This window comes from Ictidomys tridecemlineatus, chromosome 6 (assembly GCF_052094955.1).
Source record: "Ictidomys tridecemlineatus isolate mIctTri1 chromosome 6, mIctTri1.hap1, whole genome shotgun sequence".
Lineage (NCBI taxonomy): Eukaryota > Metazoa > Chordata > Mammalia > Rodentia > Sciuridae > Ictidomys > Ictidomys tridecemlineatus.
Genome location: NC_135482.1, coordinates 174,117,868 through 174,135,644, shown reverse-complemented (window position 1 = coordinate 174,135,644; position 17,777 = coordinate 174,117,868). Strand labels below are relative to the sequence as shown.

The 17,777-nt window shown below is 35.5% G+C and overlaps 1 protein-coding gene across 2 annotated transcripts in view; it reads right to left on the bottom strand.

Annotated features, from left to right (window-relative positions):
* Positions 1–152: 152 nt before the first annotated feature.
* Hsph1 (heat shock protein family H (Hsp110) member 1) overlaps positions 153–17,777 on the bottom strand; it is a 23,163-nt gene continuing 5,538 nt past the window's right edge. Inside the window, exons 5-18 of one of the 2 annotated variants that reach the window (XM_005317072.4) lie at positions 16,172–16,271; positions 14,790–14,923; positions 14,128–14,372; positions 13,352–13,580; positions 11,466–11,572; positions 11,109–11,242; positions 9,031–9,239; positions 7,473–7,604; positions 4,619–4,756; positions 3,782–3,907; positions 2,536–2,643; positions 2,317–2,436; positions 1,935–2,096; positions 153–1,039 (exon numbers count right to left, since the gene is read on the bottom strand). In XM_005317072.4, the coding sequence (XP_005317129.2) occupies positions 833–1,039; positions 1,935–2,096; positions 2,317–2,436; positions 2,536–2,643; positions 3,782–3,907; positions 4,619–4,756; positions 7,473–7,604; positions 9,031–9,239; positions 11,109–11,242; positions 11,466–11,572; positions 13,352–13,580; positions 14,128–14,372; positions 14,790–14,923; positions 16,172–16,271 (2,151 nt within the window). In that variant the 3' untranslated portion in view covers positions 153–832. The remainder of the gene's footprint in view (positions 1,040–1,934; positions 2,097–2,316; positions 2,437–2,535; positions 2,644–3,781; positions 3,908–4,618; positions 4,757–7,472; positions 7,605–9,030; positions 9,240–11,108; positions 11,243–11,465; positions 11,573–13,351; positions 13,581–14,127; positions 14,373–14,789; positions 14,924–16,171; positions 16,272–17,777) is intronic. The other variant, XM_005317073.5, reaches the window with a different exon arrangement.

The following is a 17,777-nucleotide window of genomic DNA, read 5'->3' as shown; positions in this document are numbered from 1 at the left end:
TTAAATGTGATAAACAGATGCTACTTTTCTTGCAGGAGAAAGTGATTTTCATTTAAAGGAGAAATATTTATAGTAAGTAACTTAATTTCTGATACAATAATTCATACTTTTCTTCTCTTATCCCATTTTTAAGTCAGTGACAAAACTAACAGTTTAGAAATGACACCATAGGATGAACTTTATTTTAAAGCTCATAAAGTTTTCACAATCAGTTACAACAGGATCAACATTTCTTCCATTTCACGCCTTCACATGACAATGTACTGTGTAATGAGAGAACTTTTAAGTTTTTGTTTTGCATGCTGCTAAACACATTTCACTAGCTTTGTTATTCACTGGATTTTTTAATAATGAAAGCAAAATCATTCTATTGGACAGAATTAATTTTTGAAAGCCCTTATAAAATCAGACTTAGTCTTGTTTATAAACATCCACACCCACACACATGCTGAAATGGAGAGCAAAATGCAAGAAAACTACCTTGGCAGAACAAATGCTTAGATTTTAATCCCAGCCCTCTTGAATAAGCAGTACAGTTTTGTTTCTCCAAAAGACAGAAGTCAGTTTCATCCTCAGTGATGCAAATGGTAATACTGCACAGAAGCTTAGTATGAATTCACAATTCCACAGGAATCTCAAAGTTACCAAGGCAATTTTCCCTTTTAGGATCATAAAGACTACAGACTTAAGCTTTTTTCTTTTCCATATAATACACAAAATCTCTAGACATCCTTAAAAAAGAAAATATAAATAGTCTCAGTATGTTATGTAGAATCACATACTATGACAAAAATATTTCATTAATTGAAGGAATATGTCGATTTAATGTCACCTAGTCCAAGTCCATATTGACAGAGCTTTTCTCATTAGGGTAACATTCACCATTCTGATGTGGAGGTTCAGCACCAAAATTATTTTTGCCTTCTAAATCTTCTTCCTTTTTATCAATATTTGGGCCGTTTGGAGTTCTTTCCAGTTTGGGTGATTCAATTTTTGGTTTTGGTTGTGTTACAACAGGCTCACAAGCATTGTTCAATTCCTAAGAAAACAAATAATCAGATTTACTCGGATCCTATCAGTTTACTTTTAATTATTTCTCCAAATACCTGACCCAGTATTTTTCTATTAATTCCAATTATCCATATAAGAATTTCATTTTATTACACTTGCCCCAAACCATATAGCTCGCAGTCCAATCAAAAGAAAAGTGGGCATTCTTCTGGGATTTCCTAGCCCTTCTTTACCCTAAAGTGTCTTCCAAAAACTCACGTGTGGAACAACACAGGAAGGTTCAGAGGAGAAATGAATGGGTTGTTAGAGTCTTAACCCAATCAGTGAATTGATCCCTGATGAGATTAATTGAAAGGTAGGGTGTGGCTAGAGGATGGTGGCTTTGGAGTATATTTTTATCTGGCAAGTGGAGTCTCTGCTTCTTGATCACCATGATGTGAGCTGCTTCCCTCTGCTACTCTCTCCTGACATGATGTTCAGCCTCACCTTGAGCCCTGAGGAATGGAGCCAGCTTTCTAAGGACTAAGACCTCTAAAACCATGAGCCCTCAAATAAACGCTTCCTCCTCATAGTTGTTCTGGTCAGATCCTTTAGTCACAGCAGCACAAATGCCGACTGAAACACCCTTCTTCATTTCCCCCCTCAGCATGTAACACCATCTAACAGGTCATGTACCTGGTACTACTGGTCCTCCTGCCCTAAGAACATGAGTGCCACAGAGGCGGGGATATTACTTTGTATACAGAATGTTTTAAGTCCTAGAAAAACTGTTGACACGTGACATGAACTCTACACACACACAGTTGAACTCAATCAATAAATGCAACTCAACTGAAATCTATGAAGCCATCTAAATTTTGTGATAGCAATAATGAACTAAGAAAGTCCGTCTTACGAAATCTGTAAGAGACATTAACACTTACCTTGACTTTTGCTTTTATTTCATGAGCCCGTACAACTGGATCCTGGTCAAGACTCTTCTTGGCCTGAGCATTCATGATACTGTTCATCCACTCCATTACCTCGTTAACTGACTTCTCAACCTTTTTCATTTCAGATTCATCAATATGGTTATATTTCTCATCCTAAACAGAAAAAAATATACACTATAAAATTACATATTTAATAGTAAAAAAAAAATTCAATTTGCCCCAATTTTCCACAAAGTTCAAATCTACTACCTGGTCTCAAATACCAAAATTTCCTCACTTATGAATATTTAACCTTTGATCAAAACTGCTCAGCCTAAATGCTAGCTTATCAGAATCCAAGTTAACCCTCAGTATGTACAAAAAGCTGGACTACCTTGTTTCTGAAGTCAGCAGCTATCTTGGCATAGTGCTGCAGCCTCTGTCCCAGTTCCTCAAACAATTTTGGTCGTTCTTCAGCTTCTTGAAATCGGACTTTAACTGGTGTGCCAATTTTCTAATATAAAATACAATAAATTAATAGTTGCTACAATTGTACTTTACACATCTGTTGTTTATAACACAAGTACCACCTTTTTAGGGGAGAACAGCCTACCATCAACTCTTCCAACTTGTCAACATATGCTTGCTTAGCCTGGTCCTCTCCTTCTTCATAGAGCCAGTCCTCAGTCTCCGTGAGGAGTCTCAAAAAATTTTGATGTTCCTTATAAGGAAAACACAAGATTAGAGGCAGTCCCGCTTCAGGAGTCTTTACAACAAAACAAAAAGCATCCAAGAAACACTGAAGACCAGTCAGCTCCTCATCCAGGAAGACACTCACTCGAGTTAGCCTGGCCTCCCTTCACTGAAAAATGCCAACACTCCGTTTAGCTCTCAATATTTGACATGAGGAACTCACAGCTATTGTGTAGCTTCTGTCTGGAGACATAGGGACTTTTCAGTGTTTTTGGTAACCAGTCTCCTAACTTAACATACTGCATCTTAGAAGCCCATTTTTAGGCAATTTATATTAGGCAATTGATATATTGAACTACACTGGTTATAAATGAGCAATTATGTGATTATTCTCCAAAACAATGATGTCTCAATTATTCATTTTCTATTCACTTCCCAAACTCTCAAATATTGAAAGGGAAGCTATACCAGTTATTAATCCAATCACTGAACACATTTAAAAAGATCATTACCAACCTATTCATACGAGGTATGTACTTCTAGCCTCCTGAGACGTAGCTTGCTGGGTCACCCCTAGTTCAGAATCCCAATGTAAAAACCCCAGGAAATGCCAGGGCAGAGCCAAGAAGTGAACTACACTAGAAAAGCCCACAGACCTTCAGACTAGTACTTCAGAATTAACCCCTCACACTATTTTAAAGTCTCCTCCTTCCTAGTCGTGCTTCTGGGATTTACTCAGAGCCACACTGACCAGGAAGAGGGCAAAGGGCTAAGAAGAGCAATGATGCTGATGACACGGTGAACGGCCGGGCAAGTCCTCTAAAACCCTGATAAAAAGGCCTGAGGCCTTTGAAACAAGGGTTACCTTCTTTATCTTTTTAGCCTCTGTAACTGAGATGCCACAGAAGTGAAGTGAATATGTGACAGGTTCTCTTATGGATGGTAAAAGCAAGTTACTAAACTCGCCGGGGTAAACCAGAATAACATGAAACTGCTCGACACTAGAGAGCCTTGCTTCTCTACAACTTTGTTTACATAATTTCTACTTTTGTATTAATTTCTATTTTTGAAAAGCTGAAGTTACATAACCTAGAAGTATAAATGTCAGAATCTGATTATAAACACTTTACATGAGACTATCTGAATAAAACAGCTCTAAAACTTACTTGCTCACATATAAATTTTTCATATGGTCCACACAGCTTGTCCCTGAACTCATACACATATTCCTCCACTGCATTTTTAGCATCATTTCTTTCTTTTTCCAATTTATCCTGCATTATCATCTTCCCCTGTCAGCAAACAGAAAGGGTTATTATGATCTTGCAATAACCAAGTTAATTTTTTAACTAGTTAATAACAGTTGTTATTTTTATGGTGTTGGAGATGGAACCCAGGACCTTCCTTGCACATGGTAGACAAGTGCTCCACCACTGAGCTACATCCTGGCCCCAACTCTAGTGTGAAGTTGTTTCCTTTTTAGCATATAATAAATACAATTTTGTCTTCCTGTATGGTTGTACCGTGTTGGAATTAATACCAGCCATGTATGATCACACCACTTTGCACTACATTTAAAAATGTAAATAGACTGTAATTTACTGGTAAGATTTCTAATCATGATGCTCCAACTCAGTAAAAGGGTATATTATTTACATATTATATATCATTTACACAGAATCCTAGAGTTTCAGACTACAAAAAAGCACCAAATGTTGTTAACAGAATTATTTCATGTGGACTAGATTCCACTCTACTACATGCACTCTGTGCTGGGATAGTCTCATCCAATTTCTTCAAAAGAACAGAGGCAATCTTACAGGAAGAACAACAACCCAGGAGCTCAATTAAGTATGCAAATTCATTGATTTTTATTTCATCCCTAAAACCATATAAAACTTGAGATATGGGAAAGAATTGTAACCCTTTATCAATTAGCAATGAGTAGTAACAGGGCCAAAACAGATACATATACTCCAAAATAAAAAGGATTTAGTACTTACTTCTGTCTCAATATACATGTTAAGAAGGTCCTTCCCTAACTGCCAGACCAGGTTGGCTTCAATAGGTAGTTCTACATTCACCACCTTTATTTTGGGTTTTTTAGCTTCTGGAGGCTGGTCAACTTTCTTTTCATTTGCCTTGGGAAGAGGTAGAAAAAAGAAATGGAAAAATTCTTAAACAATTCTTGAAAAACAAAAATCCTCGTACTTACTGATAAAACAAAATCCCTAAAATCACCAAGATTATCTATTCCAAACTGCCCATTTTAAATCAGGGCTTGAAGTAAACTTAAATACGCCCTCCTTTATAGATTGGGATTTTTTTTTCCTTCTTAAACCTTTGCAAATGTTTTTTTTCTTCTTAAATCTTTGCTGTTAATGTTTTTCTACACAGGTCTTTACTTTCCAATCCTTTTAAAGCAGGTTTGTGAATCTCAATAGTTAAAATTTTTAAATTACCAGTAACTTTATAGTCTAGAATCTGACAATAACAAACTTTTTACCTTTACTTTTTTGATGTTAAGATTTACTCAATTCCTAACATTGTATTTTGGTCACTATATTCCAGTATTAGCACTACACTGAATGCCTTTAAAAATTCATTATGTAGACACATATTTGTATTATTTCCACCATTTGCCTTTGAGTTATGTGATTCCTTAGCAATTCTGCAAAGTGACAAGACATTCTGAAAAGTTTTAAAGTAATGAGTAGGATGATGATGCAAATAATACAGGCTGAACATCCCTAATCTGAACTGATCCCTAATCTGAATAGGATGATGATGCAAATAATACTGAACATCCCTAATCTGAAGTTTCAAAATCTGAAACTCTTTCAGTATCCACATGATGCCTGCCACAAGTGGAAAATTCCATAGTTGATTTCATGTGACAAGTCAGTCAAAACAGATGCACTTCAAATACTGAATATAATTAACTTTAGGCTACAGGTATTAAGTATATATGAAACACATATTTAGTGTTCGATTTGAGTCCTATCCCCCAAATATTTCATCATGTATACGAAATAGTGCGGATATTCTAAAACCCCAAATCCCATGCTTTTCAGATAACAGATACTGTAGATTTTTCAAAATATGTAAATACAGGGCTAAAGAAGTATTTCCTGGGACATTCAATTTTCCAAGCCTTTTCTATGTATTTCCATTTCTTCAGGTGCATAGCACATTTCCTGCCACAAATGACAAACAACATAATTGAGAAGATTCGACCATAAAACAAATTAGATGATAACCAAGGTGTACAACATGTATCCAAATGGCTAGAACTGGAAAATGGGAAAAGCACGGCCCACGAGATACAATAATCACTGTCATGAGATGATTCATGTTATAGAGGACATTAAAACAGTAAGCACTTGACTCAAGAAACTGGGACTAGGATGGTCAATAACTTGACTAAAATTATTGATGGCACTATAATCACGTCTGCCAGACTCATGTTCCGGCATTCCTTAGAGATCACTTATCCACTAAATGCCATAAGCTGAATCACTTGTTCTAGTCAGCCACCTGTGGGCCTAGGTCTTCTTCCTTCCAGTGGATATTCGACCCCTCATGTAGTGAGCACGCTGAGGGCATAATCCACAAGAAGGAAAAGTGAATCAGATGATCCCCAAACCCGGCAAGACACACGAATGCAACAGATCCTCAGGGAACAAAATAGATGACAGGACACAAATGGCAGCTGAGTAAAGGGAAGGCAGAACAAAACAAACCAACTACCCACGAAACCAAGATAATCACAAAATGGCATCCCAACACAGAACGGAAGAGGAAACTCCAAGTGAGTGTGATAATGTTCTAAAGGGCTAAGACTGTGACCCCACCTACCACTAAGAACACAAGATTTTACCCAATTCCATCTGCTAGACAGGTACTGAGACTATTTATCAGCACAAGCTAGTTAATGCTCAACTCTAATCTAGGGGATTAGTTGAAATTAAGTAGGTGTTTTTCCAAATAATCACCCATCACCACATGACTTGTTAACAGGGGAAAAAGGCAGCAGTTGTTAGAAATCAGTCAGAACCTACAGAGCATATTAAGAGCCCCGGAGATTAATCACAGCAAATTAAAAACTGGAAACTGTTATTTCATATAAAATTCATCTTTACCCCTACAAAATATTCTGTGATGTGCCAGAGTTAAAAAAAACAAAAACAAAAACACCTTATCTTCAGAAAGGAAGAAAATCCAAACTACCAACAATAGACTGGTAATTCACATGCCACCTGGAGAGAATGAACTTCTGCAAAGTAAAAGGGTGTTTATTTCTCGATATCCATCAGACCATAAGCTTGATTAGAAGCTGTCATTTTCAAGGGATACTATACAACTATTTAATTTAGCTTCCAATACCTATGTGGAAGAAGGGAAGAATAATTTCTTTGCAATCTGGTTATTTAATTACTCAAATTTGACAGATAACTTGAAAGGAGAAAAAAGATTTAACTCCTATAGCCCATGTATTTATCATCTGATTAATTCAAGTGAGACTGATCATCCACAGTGGGATGTATCTTTCTGCCTTTGGCCTTAGCAAATACCTCTCCACCCTTTAGAAGACAACACTTTGCATTAGTCTCTTGTTACTTGGAGTAGCAGTTAATCAAGAGACACTTTTAGGTCTAAAGCAGAATATTCAATTTCCCTAGCTGAGCTTGAGTACCTCTATATCTGGTTTTAGATGAATAACACAGAAAATGAACAGAAAAAAATCTACACAGAATAAAATCATTTGGAGCTTGCTCTTAAAACTTCAGATTTAATATCATTAATGATTACATGTTGCAACATCGTCTAATGGAATGAACTAGAAGAGTCACTCACTTTGTCAGCATCTGGGATTTTGTTTTCTTCTGAGGTAAGTTCAGGTGAAGGGGGAGACTGTGAGGTTTGTTGACCATCAGTTTGTACCTGGGGCTGTGTTCCAGCTTCACTGTTGTCTTGCTGGATATTTTTCTGAAATGAAAGCCCAGGCACAAAGGATGTAGAAAGCAGGTGTACTTGTATGAATTTATAAAGTCACAGGGCACCAAAGACAGTACACTCAATTTCTGAACTCATAACAGGTGGGCAGAAAAAGTACTGGATAAAAGCAAAACAAACACAAAATACCCGGAAACTTCTTAGAAAATTTTAACCTGTAAGAAATTCTGTGAATGACAGCAGTTAATACAGTTAAGTAACACAGCTAAGCATTTGACTGATGGTGACAATCAAGAACTCCCCTCCAAGAAACTTTCACCTAACTGTATACAGATATTAGTTCTCAGAAGCACAGGCAACAGGCTTTCCACTCAAGGCCTCTTTCCCAGAAACAAGATTTCCAAAACCTAGTTTCACCAGCAGCCGTCATGCATCGACATTACCTCTATTTCCATTTAGTAAATAGCTTCATAAAATGGCCAACTGTCAGTTATTCCAGGGCTTATCATTCAGCTTACAGAGATGAGACCCGCTCCATCCCACTTTCATCTTATGACTCAGACATTTGTACCTCAAAGACTCTTTAGGATAAAGAATAAATGCTACATGCTACATGTTACCAATCCTGATTAAAACTCTGCTAAAAGGAAGAAAAATGAAGCCTACTAATTTTCCGATCTTTCTGTAGTAGCCCCCATCTCTGAACAATCAGTGCTTGTTATGATCTTTGGGAGAAGCTTAAAATTCTAAGTTAACATTTTCTGTCTAATCTTGAAGTCACCCATATTTTTCTTTCAAAGCTTCAAAAATCTAAAGCAGACACTGAAGTACTGAGAAGCAAGGCACCACTGATATCCAAAAGGTACTATGAGACTGAGACAGTACGTGACACTAGCCATACAACTCATTACTGTAAAGAGTTTCTAGATGAGACTAAAACTAAGGTTTAGATGTTGCTTCAATGTTGTGGGAATGATTTAACAGTGACCGCTTGATACCAACACTGCCCCTTATCTTAACCAAAACACTACACTACCTGTTCATTAAAGTGATTTCTAATTAAAGCCCAGAAATAAACAAGTTCTGGAACACCAAAGACAAATTTGCCATACAATTAAAAACATTTTCTTTTTCAGCTTTACAACTCTGCCAAATAGATTTTAGTAATAGTCTTTTTTTGATATCCATCAGGCGACATTTGACTTAATGTATAGTCTTAAAAAAAAACTAAGGAAACTTTACTTCAATTAAATTATATATCAGTTATTTTAAATTCAGTTATAAAGAACTTAATCATAATACCCTAAATTCTTGTATATTACCATAAACTGGCGAACTATTATTACAGAAAATTCTGATCAAAATTATTCATGAAGAGAAAAACATTTTGACCCTTCTCTGACAGCTCAGAATTAAGTCCATTCTATATTCAAATGCAAAGATTTATCAGCTAACTTACATCAGTGTCCAAGTTTTCTGGTGGTCTCTGATTTGGACACTCCATGTCTGTTTCAACAGAAGATACTTCATTCTCCTCCGTTGGGACTTTCTCCACCATAGATGCTGTAGAGATGGTAAAAATGCCATGGGTGTTGACTCGCACTTTGACTTTCACTCTAGATTTTTCTCCATCCTTCTGTGCAGAAACATTCTGAACTACAAAGCGTCCTAAAACAAAAAAAAAAATAAGACAGTTTTAGAGTTCAACCTAAACCTCTATTCAGTAGGCAAATGCTAAGAAATATAGCTTAGAAGTACAATTTCAAAATCTTCTCCCTTGACCCAACCTATAAGGTACTATGATCTCAAAATACATGTATTAATTGCACAGCATACATACAATTCTTAAGATTAGTCTTGAAATAAAATCTCACAGGGAAGGGTCTTCTCTTGGCTATTCAAGCATATACTAGGCAGGTATGGGTTTCAGATAACAGTAATGAAAAGTAATTTCTGTTTCCTTCTATCCAATTTCTGTAGATGGATAAGCACAAACAAGACTTGAAAATTTTTCAGGTTTAACATATATGCTGATTTTTAATCCCATGATGTCTTTTAGCAAATACTATTTTTCTGATTAAAAAAACAAATATTTTAAATATGGAAAGCAAGCTAAAACTTGTATCAATGCCTAAAATTATTATATATAATAGAATGATTCCACATCTTTATTTAGTTAATGCTTTAGAGTGAATCCTGCTTGTGTGACCTGCAACAAGTTACCTAACCATCGATGATTTCTGAGGACCAAGTTAATTTCTAAATGAGCACTTTACTACAGAACCAAGTGTTTATCATCTCCAGCAATAGTATGGTTATTACAGATACCACTGAACTTTTGGGAAGTAGTATGAAGCTATTATGTGCAAAGCATCAAATTAGTTGAGTATTAAATTTAAGGTGCTATCTACACAAAAACACAGAAAGTTACAGATTTAATTACTAGGTCAGTGAAAGATGCCAGACTTGACCTTGATCAACTGTCACATCACTAGTTCAGGAAGTAACATTTACTCTCGGACATCCAAGAAGACTCTCAGGAGAGTGGGATGTAACATGGCTCTTTTCATGTGTACAAGGTTTTCAGTTTGGGTAAACATGAAAAATTAGATATGCCAAATTTAAAGGTTAGATTTTATCTTCTGCACAATGGAAAATTAATGCACAGAATTCAACCTACCAAAATCTTACAGTATAATTTCTCATGCTATTTTGCTACCAATAAATTTGTGACAAATGTTTAAAAATAAAACAAACTGTGGGTCAGAACATTTTAGTCTTTAGTCAAGAAATAAAACACAACTGGTCAGGTTGAACCCTTCAAAGAGTTTCTTCAAAAAAAGGGATGAGGGCAAGGTTAAACCCTAAAGAGGACCTAGCAATACTGCAAATTTTATCTGCAGTCTGGGAAATAGACAGAATTTACTATGAGCAAAAGTGGATGGACAGTGTCCAATCCCCCAAAGAAAAATGCTTCTCTAGAAAAGGTTACAGCACAAAATCCTTAACAAGCTGAGTGATATTCTGCATTGGAAGTGTCAACCTGAAATAAATTTCACCTAGAAGAAAGGTTAACAGTAGAAGCTGGGATTGTTGCTCAGGGGTAGAGCACTTGCCTAGCACGTGCAGGGCCCTGGTTTTGATCCTCAGCACCATATATAAATAAGCAAACAAATAAATGTATTGTGTCCAACTACTACTAAAAAAATAAAAATAAAATAAAAAAAGAAGGTTAACAGTAAAAGTAACCAGTAATCCTTTTAAGTATGGCCTACGTTAGAAGTAGGAAAATACCTGACATGTTCCTCAATCATTACTTGAACACAACAGAACATGCAAGTCATCATATCTGTATAGGCCAGTGTGGCGATCAGTAAAATGAACCCATTTCACCATCAACATGATTCTAAACTGAAAATGTTTTCACATGGAATTCTCTTTCACTGAATATTACTAAGAAAACATTTAAGTGTCTACACTGAATGGTAAGCTACATCTTCAACTCAAAGAGCAAAATATATAGAATTAACTTCTTACCTATTTTTGCTTCTGGATATGGGACTCCTAGTGGATCAGAATAGAAAGCTTCTAGCTCAAAAGGCCCCCTTCTCAAGAAGGTGAGAACTTTGGAGAAAGGAGCAGCATGGTTTCGACTAAACACTTCATGAACACTAGAGAAGAAAGGAAAAAATACTCAGTATTTCAAATATGTGAACTTATTTTGCTATATAAACAGAGAAGAGACATTCTAAAATCTGTCAATTTTATCTTAAAGTACCAAAATTAGAGATGTTTTAATAGATTTGGTTGTTGAAAATCACAGGTAAGCACTCCACCATAAAAGTTATTTGTTCATTTACCTTTTATATATTAAAGACAACATCTACTACATACCCTTCAGTATCTTCTGAGTCGTGGTTCCAGACCAGAGATATTGGAAAAGGAACTGCATCTGTGACGGAAAATTCTCTAACTTTAAATGCTGGGGAAAGGATCGCACACTTGAGGGAAAAATATGAAAAGAATTATCATGAGCTTATGATTAATTTCCACTCATCTTTTAAAATAAAACTCAATTCTAATGGGATGGACAGGTTTTAGGTGAAATTCAAAACTACTTACAGCATATGTCATCTTAAGCACAAATAATTTATTTACTACCCAAATACTATGCCAACCACTAGGCAAATCATACCTTAGGACAGTAAATGTTAATCAATACCAAGCTTTATACGATTAAAAAAAAATTTTTTTCCAAAAAATGCCTTGCTTATAGCAATGTCACTTAAAAGCTGTTTTTCTTTTGAATGTGTAGATGCACAATGGAATGTGTAAATACACAGACAATTCTGTCCATATTGCTTTTCAAATGTTTAAAAACTGAAAAGAGGTCTAAGGAGTGGTAGCAATTACTTGAGACGCTAAAGTAGGCGGATTATTTCAAGAGACCAGCCAGGGCAACTTTTACCCTTTCTCAAAATATAAAATAAAAAAGGGCTAGAGATGTTGCTCAGTGGTAGAGCAGGGGTTCAATCCCCAGTACTACAAAGAACCAAACAAAACTGAAAAGGGTAAAACTAAAAATGTTCATATTTTCTAGTAGTTTTATGAATGAAATGAATAATTTCAAAATTGGGACCAATAACATCCAAGTCAGGTGGAAGGTTCACATTTAGACAAAGTATATAAAAATCATAAATAGATGAACCAAATACCTAATTAGTATGATATCCTTCCAAAGAGATGTCAAAATTAGGTCTTTTTTGGGGGTGGAGGGGGAGTGAACTCAGCAGTACTCAACCACTGAGCCTCATTCCAGCCCTATTTTGTGTTTTATTTGGAGACGGGAGTTGCTTAGCGCCTTGCCATTGCTAAAGCTGGCTTTGGACTGCGATCCTCCTGTCTCATGTATCAGCCTGACTTGGAGTCACTGGGATTACAGGAGTGTGTCACCACACTGGGCTCAGAATTAGCTTTAAGAAAACTAAGAACCTCCAACATTTGGGGGAATCCGTTAAGGAGGCTTATTCCATTACTAAGTTTTGAAAAAAACCAAAAATCCAATAAAACATACTAGAACAATACAAAGGGTATCATTACTAAGTATCTACATGTTTTTCCTAAGTAAGGCAGACACTCTGAAGATCTTTGTTTACAGAATCTCATTTTATGTTATAAAAAAAGGAAGAAAGCCTTTTAACTTCATCACAGTTAATCCAATGTGTTAACTTTTGTTAAAACTATTTGATTATTCATATTGCCTATTAATACTCTAAATATATGTTTTTATTATACTAATAATGTCTAGGTTTGGTGCTTTTGCTTCACTAAACTAACTTTATACTTCTGGGCTGCCTTCTTATTCTATAAGCAGGTTAAAAATCAATTTGGGGTGTAAGAGTGTCCCTATTTTCTAAAACCATGTGAAAATCTATTCCTTGTGACATCCCACTTAATTCTCTCCCGTTTTACTATTAACTGTCACTGCCACACTGCTAATTAGTGCTTTACAGCTATGTTTTCTATGATCCCCTCAGAAACATATCTTTTCTAATTCTTGTTTGAGAAACACCAACTTAGTTGTTCTTGTAAAGTTTATTGGCTCTTCCAGATTTGAATGTCCTTGTCTCCTCCACAGCCTACGGATTCACTGAAAAGTAACTTCCTTCTGCAGTCTAATTAGATACAAGGCTCTGTTTATTAAATTACCCATCGTGATGAAAATCAAGTGGGAACTGTTTAAGGAACGCACACCAAGAGCACGCAGGGTGAGAAAATACCTGTAGCGCACATCCTCTGGCTACTGCTTCATCGGCATTGAGCGTTGTGCTAATATCTTTTCCAAAGAATTTGGCAATTTTTTCTTTCACTGCTGGAATTCGTGTAGTGCCTCCAACTATCTCAACAGCACTCACATCTTCTACTTTGAGCTGGGTTTGTTCCATCAATGAACAAAGGGGTACTTCTATTTTTTGCAGGAGTTCAGCACAGAGTTCTTCAAATTGTGACCTTAGCAAATAAGAGAAACACTTTTTCATTCTTCCCTCCAAATACCCTAGATAAACCTAAATTAAATGCTACCATAGTTTGTAACCCTTCTTCCTTTGTAAATATATAAAACAGGTACAGGAAAGGGGCTAGGAAAAATATCAGATCTACAGTTATTATTAGAAGAAATTACTTTAATATTCTTACAATTGCCATGTTAGTTCCCAAATGTTTTATGTGATTTGATTCTCAATACCTTAAATATTTATTTCCATTCACATCAAAATATCTATGAAACTATTATTTAATTATTGATCCAGGACTACCAAAAAGTGGAGAACAAAAACAAAAAAACTTTCTCATCAGAGTACTTAGAAGATATTTTTGAAAACCCTCTTTGCAGAAGTGCCCCTAAATTCTAATGGTGATAAAACACTGACTTTTCAGTCATAAGCCATGTAGCACAGGATCCTGAAATGTAAGCTAAGAATCCTAGTTACAAGTGACACGTAGGCTATAATTTCAGCAAGAAGTTACATTGATTTCATCTGCAGAATTCAAGACACACCTGTTCATCTTTCCTGAAACATCTTTGTCATTCATAAAGCATTCAATATTCAGTGGTAGGTCCGTGCTGTTAGAGCTCATTAGCTTTTTCAATTTTTCACATTCCTGATACAGACGAAGGAGTGCTCGAATTTTGGATTTTGCATCCAACTTGTACTTAGTTTTAAACTCTGCACAAAAATGTTCCACTAACTTTTCATCAAAGTTCTTTCCTCCTAGGAAAGGATCAAAAGCTGTTCCCAGTACCTAAATTAGTTAAAACAAATAATCTGGTCATTTCCCATCATTTGTAATTAGAATCCTAAATATTGCTATTTAAACAACTGAAGGCTAACAGGCTCACAACTTCTCATTTAAATTACAATAACATGAAATTCATCAATTGAAAGTAATGTAACTACAAAATACTAACAAAACAAAACAAAAAAAACCCACTAAATTTCTAAGTTACTCTTTACTTTTAATTACTATGCACAGATAAAACTTAGAAGCATGCTAAAATAATTACATCATTTTTATGTAGATCAATCTTAGCAACATTCCATATTGACATCTTTACCTAGAGCTCTTCATTACCAAGAATAGTCTAGGCTCATTAGCTTAAAAATCACAACAAATTCAACACTTCGTATATCTGGTCACACAGTTCCAATATATGCTTACCTTCAATTTTCCCTTGTTAAAAGCACAGGCAGACACTTGAAAAGCTGAGTGTCCCATATCAACAAAGACCACTATCCGAGGTTTCTCATCTGGGCTTGGGAGATCCTGCTTATAAATTCCATAATTCAAAGCAACTACAAAAAGTAAACTATGTTTCAATTCTTTGGTTTATAGATATTTCATTGTTACAAATAATTACACATGCAGAAAACCTGACTATAAAACAATTTCAGTGAAACCTTTTTATATCTGACTTTACAATGACTTTCTGCAATCTATTATTCTCTTTCTGACTTTAGAACCATGAATGCTCTATCCTTTCTCCTTATATGGAAAACAATAATGGACTTACTTACATAGATACAGTATCGGACTCATTACACTATACTTACTTTTAACCATAACCTGCAGTGAGATTACTAATCAAAAAAAATAAAAAATAAAAAAATCTTACATAATTACAGCAACTGCAGTGCTTCTTGTTTCCTGAAGACTGGAGCATTAAAGGGTCTGTTATTTTCTGAACTTTGAAATCACTATACTTCTAAACAGGTATACCTAATAGCCTTTTAAAAACCTGTTAGAAGTACACTGAAAATAACTCAAGTGTAAAAACTACTCTCCCTTTTTAGTTGATCAATAATAGTAATAAACAGATACAGGACGAAATAACAGTGACTGCTTTGCCTACTACTATTATCTACTGCATCTAGCACAATGCCTAACAAAATGTGCTTAAATCAATACCTGACAAATAATCAACTCCTAACTACAGTTCTGAAAATATGAGGAAAAAATGTTACCATAATCAACTACTTGTACTCAAGGTAGCTTTGATGCCTAAACGTTAGGATTTGGGGGAAAAACTTGTTTCTTAACTATAAAAGCAATGTAAGGAAATAGTAAGTTAAATCCAACCTGCCTAATTAAAAAAATTATATAGGCCAGGCATGGTGTATGTTCTCCATCGTTATATTCCAAACACTTGTATTCAGAGGCAGAAGGATCCCAAGTTCCAGCCAGCCTTGGCAATTTTCAAGACACTACCTCAGAATAAAAAATACAAGGGGCTGAGAGTGTTTATTCAGTGGTAAACTGCCCCTGGGCTCAATCTTTAGTGCCAAAGAAATGACTTAAAAAATAATTTAAACACACGCTTATATTTTATATACATATGAAATAATTTTCTAATAAGACTCATAAATTTGACAAAGCACCAAACTCTCATTAATGACAAGAACCTAAAAAAGCTGAATTTTTGCTTGCAGATCTAATGTTTTTTATAAAAGTGTTTTTACTTCTACATGAAAGTGTTTAGTAATAGCACCCAGAGTGTCATAACTTTTATGGGTTTTGTCACTTCTACAGACACACTTTCTTACCAGCTGTCATGTCATTCATGAGTCTTAAGCAGTTTAGGCCAACAATCTGTGCAGCATCTAATACAGATCGCCTCTCAGCATCTGTGAAGAAGGAGGGAACCTATAAAGAAGAAAAAAAACTTTTAGCTCACCTAGAACACAAAAATATTTAAATTCTTCACAAACTACTTGTAATAAATTCACAGGAGTCCAAATAAGTAGGTGCCTAGCCAGGTCCCAAAACAGAAATAGAACTTTACACTTAATTTCCAGCAAGTTCCTTAACTTATAGAAACAGTAATTACTTTTGAAAAGATTGCCTTAAAATTATAATAGATTCTGAGTTACTTTATAATTCAGTAGATCGGTTAAGATTACAAAAGTGCTTTTTGGCAAAACATGTTGATGCTCCTGAAAGATAAAAGAAAAAAAGAGCAAAGGCTGAAGTTTCTGATGGTACTGGCTTATACCTCTAGCTGTAAGTAATTCCTTTTGACTGTCTTCAAGGACATCATTTTAACTAGGACATTGATGAGGAAGAAAAATCAATACATTCATAGGATCACTCTAAAGTGATATATATCATTAATAAAGGAAAACACCTAACACAAAACTTAGAGACTTCCAAATTTTTTCCAAGTATTCATTGATATTTCAGAAGGAAATATCTCAATGACTATCGACTTAATTCTTTATTTTTACCAGAGATTAGTGATTATTACTCTAAGCAACAAAGACAGGACTCAGCGTTACAGGAAAAATTCTAGCTGTTCTGCCATACACTTTCACATCCTAGGATATGCTGCCATAAAGGCTTCTGACTGGTCTGGGCAAGTCACAAGTTTGCTGTAATGCAGACACCATGCTGAAATTAAGACCATTATAGAAAATCCTACTGGAGAACATAACCACAGCAGACCAGTGATCCTAGTCATTTGTGAAAGCAGAATTTACAAATGCCTTTCTGGTATCAAAATAAAAGACTTTATCCTCTTCAAGTATTCTCTGATAATTTGCCTCTCCACAGAAGCTAGCAGAATTGACAGTGATAAAAAATCTAGGTTTTACTATCACCACTAGGCTACAGTTTAAAACTCCTAAAGCACTGGTTCTCAACTTTGAGTTCTTTCACCTGTGGAAAGCTGAAAAGTACTAAAGCTGTCTGATACTGTTGCATTTAACTGCTACAATGTGACAGTCAATCTATATTTTCTAAATGCCCCACAGATTTCCACCTCCAGTTAAAACCTGTGTAGCTTCCAGCAGGGTGTGGTGGCACATATGTAATCCCAGAAGCTCGGGAGGCTGAAGCAGGAGGATCACAAGTTCAAAGCCAGCCTGAGCAAAAGCAAGGTGCTAAACAACTCAGTGAGACCCTGTCTCTAAATACAAAATAGGGCTGGGGATATAGCTCAGTGGTGGGGTGTCTGGGAGTTCAATCTCTGGTACCAACAAACCCCAAAACAAGCTTTGTAGCCTCTAGCTAAAATACCACTCAGACCTACTTTAAAACAGTCCAGAACATTATTATCAATAGTAGAATTTTGATCCCTAGTAATAAACCAGTTTTCACACATTTGATACTTCAATACAGAAGGCAAATTAAAACACAATTCCTTGCTAAATT